Source organism: Sceloporus occidentalis, unplaced genomic scaffold (assembly GCF_023333645.1).
Source record: "Sceloporus occidentalis isolate IW3139 unplaced genomic scaffold, rSceOcc1.0.p SCAF_28, whole genome shotgun sequence".
NCBI lineage: Eukaryota > Metazoa > Chordata > Lepidosauria > Squamata > Phrynosomatidae > Sceloporus > Sceloporus occidentalis.
In genome coordinates this window covers 2,220,757-2,227,644 of record NW_028317008.1, presented here as the reverse complement: position 1 = coordinate 2,227,644, position 6,888 = coordinate 2,220,757, and the positions used below count along the sequence as shown (strand labels likewise).

At 41.0% G+C, this 6,888-nt stretch overlaps 1 protein-coding gene across 1 annotated transcript; it reads right to left on the bottom strand.

Moving 5' to 3' along the window:
* Positions 1 to 367: 367 nt before the first annotated feature.
* Positions 368 to 3,391, bottom strand: LOC149299420 (proline-rich protein 7-like). Its single transcript, XM_089485988.1, has 2 exons — positions 3,088 to 3,391; positions 368 to 747 (listed from the first exon to the last, which is right to left on the bottom strand). Exons 1-2 carry the CDS (start codon positions 3,389 to 3,391, stop codon positions 368 to 370), a joined length of 684 nt encoding a protein of 227 aa, XP_089342114.1.
* Between the last annotated feature and the right edge of the window lie 3,497 nt (positions 3,392 to 6,888).

Here is a 6,888-nt window from a genome sequence, read left to right as displayed (position 1 = left end):
GATACATTTAAATTTAATCCCACCAAAAAGAATGAGAAACTAAATAAATAAAAACCATACATAAATATAAATAAAGATGGCTTGCAGTCCATGTTTGTCTTTAGAAAGTAGAACATGGCATCTCTCTTCTAGAGCTGGTCAGCTGTACATTGTCCACCAAATCTTCCTTATAGTCCTATTTGACAGTTTCTTGGTCCATGGAACGTCTTCGGTTTGCCATTAATAGGGTCACTGATGTAGTCTCAAACACGGAACATAAAATTATTCCATTCACGTTATCCTATAAAGTTCATAATCCCCTAACGTTCTCAAGTTCACATCTAGTCCATAAAATCTTAGGGATATAGGCCCATATGCATGTGTTGATTCAAACAGCGGTAGTCCTGCCCAGCAGGGGAATTGGGAAGATGAGCTGACAACCTCCAGGCAGTCTGTGTAGTCCCCCAGTGCCCAGGTCAGATCCAGCCCAAGATGGTGGCCTTGCCCTCTGTGCTTCCTGTGGGAGGCTGACTGGGATCTGGGAACTCAGGGCTCCAGGAAGAGGTTGGGTGTGTGGTGGTCCTGACAGATGCTGTTTATGGCTGAGGGGCTGCTCTGGTTTGACCACTTTATCCTGGACAGCAAGGAAAGGACTGAGAATCTTTCGATAAATCCCACGTGTGTCAGTGAGCACCTCACTATAGGGTGGTGGTGGTTCAGCCATTAGAAGCGCCTCTTCATAACATGGTGGCTGAGAAAGATCTGGCTCTGCAGATACAATGCAACAATACAAAGAAATAAAGACACATTAGATGTCCTACTATGGAACCATGTAGGCAATTCTTAGTTTACTTTATACACTAGAACTAGAAGTCCAAACATACTATAATAGCATACCCTAAACCAAAATCTGATGGGTCCTCAGAGTCATTTTAGGAATACTTAATGCATTTCATAGCGGAAGACAAGTTTAGAACTGTCACATGACCTCAGTGAAAAGTGCAACCAAAATGAATCCACATGCAGTTAACAGTTAGGACAACCACACATTCATGTCAATTGTTTATATGAGTTGGAAAGCAGTTAAAATATGAGAAATTGTCCACTGTTGATAGTTCCAAGATGTCTGATTACTCAGGTCAAATCTGTCAGGACTGCTTTCTTTCCTGCAGTGATTTACGATTAAAAACTTGGTAATTCTGGTGGACGCAAAAGCAACTTAACAAACGAGTTACACCAGGCACAAAGGCTACAAATGGCATCTACGTGTTCTAAGAATCTTTTTTCTGTGCTCACTTGAATCCCACAACAAGTGCTTTGTCTCTCTTATGGCCATGAAACATTCTCCAAGCTGAGAAGCTTTTACCAGGGAAAACAAGAGTGCACTTAACCTAATCACTGCAGGATAGCTCTACTCATCACTTGGCCATGGTTTACATGCTACAGAGATGAGCACATAGCGCTAGTTTACTCAAAGTGACCCTACTGTAGGAAGTAAGAGTACATAAAGCTCTGCTTTCAGCTCTAATTTATAAACCTAAGTAACATACAGTCGGTCATTGGTGAACAATGAATGTAGTTATTTATAAAGCATGGTATGTTGTCCCTGATGAAGTGTTGAAACCCAAGCTCATGGTGCAATAAAGGACCATTTAAACAGCAGGTAATAACAGTGCTGTCATGTCAGCTCACTGAGTGTCACTGTTTTTTGTTCAATTTCTCTCACTTCTTTGCATTGCCAGTCTATTTTCGGTGTTATCTAATTGGGGGAAGCTGATCCCTTATCTTTGTGCCTGATATTGGCCTGGAGGTTATAGATTATGGCCTACACATATCACTGGCAATGACGCAACCAATTATATATACTATAATTAGTTTTAAGCTAGTAAGTACACTTATAGCTGATGACTGGTATATTGGTACTGCGTTATCCATGGAAATAAATGCAGATTTGATATAAATGATACAGGTATTTTTATTTGGTAATTTAGCTTCAATTGTGTGCTGTGCTCCAAAACAGACGTAAGCGGTCAGTTCAGTTAGCCAACAAAGGTACTGACATGATCAGATTTGCCTCATTAGGGATAGTTTTCTTAATCATGTGTAATTCCACTTGCATAACGTTATATTGAAATAATCAACAATACCACAATTCTCTCAAGGTGTTATAAGTGCTGGATAAAACAACAAATTACCCACCTCAGGTATTATCATTGGTGCTACTTGGATGTGTTTTAGCTTGGCAGGATTGCTATGATACTGGTACCTAGTTGAGTGCAGCGCTACATTACTTTGAGCTAAGTTAATGCTCACAGCAAGTGAAGTCACAGTGAAGTCAGCAGTTTACAACAGGGTAATAAGAAACACTTGTCGATGGTCACCCAACAATGCTTGTCCTGAAGATGTTTATAATTTGATTATGGGGTGGGATGATGGTTAAATGAGGCAGAATCAATCGCTTTGATTGACTGAAAAGACAAAGCCAAACTTTATCTCTGATTCTTTGGAGTGGATTTAGTAAACTGAGTGTTTGGATGTTACCTGAACATTTCAACTCAATTAATTAACTATGCATTCAACAGACCACAATTAATGAGCATATTCTGCAAGAAGAGCTGAGCTGACCCTGCATAATGCATAGTTCAACTTGTGTGATTTCAAGAAATCTCCACCGATTGTAAAGGTCTGACTCTGCCCTTCTTGCAGGATAAACTCTCAGGATTAAACAGGGTAACAGAAATTATCAGCCGCCTCGCCATACTTGCAAACCACATTCACACAGGACCTTCAAAGTCCTTGGAGATTTGTGAAACATTATTTTGTCTACACATTCATAAAGCAAAATGAGTCCCATTTTTCAAAACATTAGAGGTCCTCTTCTAAGTTTTCCCTTTTGAGATGTTGAAAGCTTGCTTAAGGTCCTATTCCATTAATCTGATGGCTTGATAAAATGTATCACAAACACTTCTCTTGGACCAATAGAAGTAATATCAATTTTTATGTACATGGCCTATATTACGTTTTCAAATTTCAAAGTTACAAATTTGTATATCAAGAAATGGGATGATGTTGATGTGAATGTAATTTGATAATTCCTCTCATACTTACCATTCCTGCGTGTGGCAGACCAGGGCCGTGCTTGTGCTGCTGCTGGTTGTGGCTGTTGTGTTTGTGCTTGTGCACGTATTCGATGCGACACAGGAATACGAGGGCTGCTCACATACTCCTCGTACTGCAAAGGCTCTATTTGGACAGACCGTAAACTTTGCTCCCTTAACCTTTCCTCACGCCGTCTCTTCATACGACGCCTAAAGAAACTGCAGAGGCAGCAGAGAAGTACTATGAGACCCCAGATTAGCCAAAAGCCAGCAAAACAACTGAGGAACGTGTATGTGCCCTGAGACATAACCATCTTATTTTGCCACACAGAGGGGCAGGAACCCCCAAACATGCACTGCAGGTTTACAGATGGGGGCACCAGGGTCAAGTACTCTTTGTCCAAGAATGGCATATCATCCCCGATTCTTCATCTTCCTCTCTTTCCAAGACGTTTCAGTTATTCTGCCTTAGTTCATGGGTATATTCGTCCATTTACACCATTCCGCTGGTAACTCTCTCTGGCTTGAGTATCAAAGTTTTTAAGCAACCAGTATCCTAATCCCTTAAGGATTTGTCATCTGTCATACTCATCTGAAAAAGACAAAGAGAAAAAAGCAAATGTTATAGCATATATTTTTTATTATTTGAGTCATATTTTTACCTTCAAGCAACTATATTGGTTTAAGGTTATGCACCAAATCTTTATATTATGAATATATTATCTATAGTCAATAACATAAGTACACAGCATTATAGTCATTCATGGTTAAATTAGAAACTCTCTAAGGAATTATAGCTGAAGAGTATGTTATTTCATGAAGAATATTTACTGTGTCCATAAAATATTAGGGGAGTTCTGACTTTTCAACTGCTCACCTCTTTGTAGACGTGAAAACCTAAAAGCCCCAGGTAAAGGAAATCTGTTGCATTAATGTATTATACCAGAGCACTTTACATATGTTGACATGGAGATGTATTGTTTCACAATTTGAGTTAACTCCAGTCCAGTCCTCATTTTTTTAATGCAGATGTCTGTTTCACTTCTCTACGGAAGCTTATTTAAGACCACTGTCCTCCTTAATAATACTGTACTTAAGTACATGACATGAAATCAACGGTAATTTTACTTGCATATTGAACAGGAGCCAGTCGCATAGATCTAGCTAGCATACAAGTGATTGACTTGGCTTCATAGTATGTCAGGTGAACTGCTATTGCTTTCAATAGGAATTCTACAGTACCTGCGTTTAGCAGACAGAGGCAGACGGAAGCGGAAAATGAGTCGTGTCTCCCATTATAATTCATACTTATGGATCCACTTTAAATGACAATAAATACACTATTTAACTAACGTGAATCAGTCTGAAAGGTTTCAGTGACATTGAGGCATCTTGTTTCCTGCGTAAGGTGGCTTTAACAGAAGAGCCCCAACTGTCACCAAATTTCTTACTGCTTATCACATACTAATTAACTTAATTACAAAATGTGTTTTGCTGCGCAAGCTTAACCTGACTACAGTGCATTATATTTTAACATTTCCCCCATCTGCTGCTACAGTTCATACACTTACGGCTTACTGCTAACGTGCTTACTGTTTGCGTGCTTACTGCTAGCGTGCTTACTGCTTGCGTGCTTACTGCTAGTGCTTACTGCTTGCGTGCTTACTGCTTGCGTGCTTACTGCTAGTGCTTACTGCTTGCGTGCTTACTGCTTGCATGCTTAGTGCTAGTGTTTAATGTAGGCGTCCAGGAACAAAAAACAATTTTATATCCCTACGTCTGGTGGAATATATGCGTGTTCGGTGTCTAGTATGTTTGTCAAGGTTGTCTAATAAACACTGTTTGGCTTTAACTGCTTCCCTTAATACGATTTTTCTAGAGACTTGTTAAACACACACATAGCTAGATACAACATTTTGAGTGTTCTGTCATTCTGATTGAATAGGTAAGATTAGTGCGTCTACATCCGCATGTGTCATTTCTGGAATAAAGACAAATGATTATAGTTTTTTTCTTCATGTTAATTGTTTGAAAGAGTTATTGAGTACAAAGCAGTTCCGTGGGAATCTCTGCACTAGGTCAGTTCCAAGGCCAAACATCGCTAAACGCACACATGTAAATGTGTAGATAGTAAGTGTGTTGATAAGTTGAATTCTAAAAAGGATTGGTTATAGACTTATTGCCATAAATGTATTTTATTTTGTTTGCGAAATAAGTAACGGAGCTTACTATTTTAAATAGAAAGCCTCTAACCGTAACCCCCCAAAACAAAAGCAGCAGCAAGGGCGAGTATGGTGCAATGAATGCGCGGCACTCAGGCACCAATGAAGCGAGGCACCCTGCAGGGTCATGTAACACATGTTACGTCACCAAGCTGTAGTAGGGCAGCAGGAACAGCTCAAGTGGAGGGCGTGAGCTGCAGTGAAGATAAGGTTCTGTGTACCGTAGGAGGGAGATCTGGCACTGATGATGGGAAGTGGATTAAGAGTATGTGTGTGTGTGTGTGTATGTGTATGTTGTTTGTGAGTGAGTGTGTATTACTGTACAGGTTTAGAGTGTAACTGTGTTAATGTATGGCATACCTCCCAACATTTCAAAATGTGAAAGAGGGACAATCTTGCCGATACAAGCAATTGCACTTTACAATGTCGCGCTTGCATCGCCACTTAAAACATGCTTCGTTTTTGTCATGCATATTAAAAATAACCAACACATTGAATTGAATTCCCATGAGGCTCAGTCAGACATACTACTTCCATGATGCTGGCTGAGTGTCATGGGAAGTGCAGCAACAGTAAAGCTGCAGATTCTAGCTGTGAACTAAAAATCCCATGATTCTCAGCCAGCCAGGTGTCCACCATAATCTTCATTGGAAGAGTAAAAAAGGCTAATGTTAGCCTTCTTCCCAGGACCCTTACACACTACCTTTACACACACCTGCCCATAAACACACATATACACATACATTGACTTTACACACACATATACACTTCCCTTACACACACCTGCCAATAAACACACATATACACATACACTGCCTTTACACACACAAATATACACATACACTGCCCTTACAAACACACACATATACATGTACACTGCCCTTACACACACACATATACACGTACACTGCCCTTACACACACACATATACACGTACACTGCCCTTAAACACACACATATACACTGCCCTTGCACACACACATATATATACACATACACTGCCCTTACACACCAGCTAACACATACCTATACTGCTCTTACACACACCGGCCCATACACACACACAAGTTTACAAACACATACATACGCATACACTGCGCTTACACTCCTTTCTCCCCATCTCTTACCACTTCCACCATCCTTTATCCTTCTGCCTCCATCCTCCGGTGGGAGCACTTCAGACCTCCCTTTACTGCTCCCTCATCACTATGCACAGGCTATTGCTGAAGTGACAGACTTCGTGCTCCCTAATGTTGAGCTGACTAGAGAGACATTGCGATCTCCCAGCTAGTCTGCAGGCTGAAGCTCCTGATCAGACGGCTGTGCGTCCCCCCGCAGCTGCACCTGAGGTGAGGGACAGCGGGACAGAGACCCAAAATCGGGACTGCCCCGCCTAAATCGGGACAGTTGGGGGGCATGGCTATGGTGTTAGGGTGTGTGTTAATATATGCTGTTAGCATGAGTGTGTGTGTCAGCACATACAGTGTGTATGTTTGTGGATTTTGCATGAGTGTGTTTAAGGTCAGGCTGGCGATGATGAGGAGGCCCTGGCACCTTAAGGCCAGTGGCTGCCTGATAACATAAGTGTG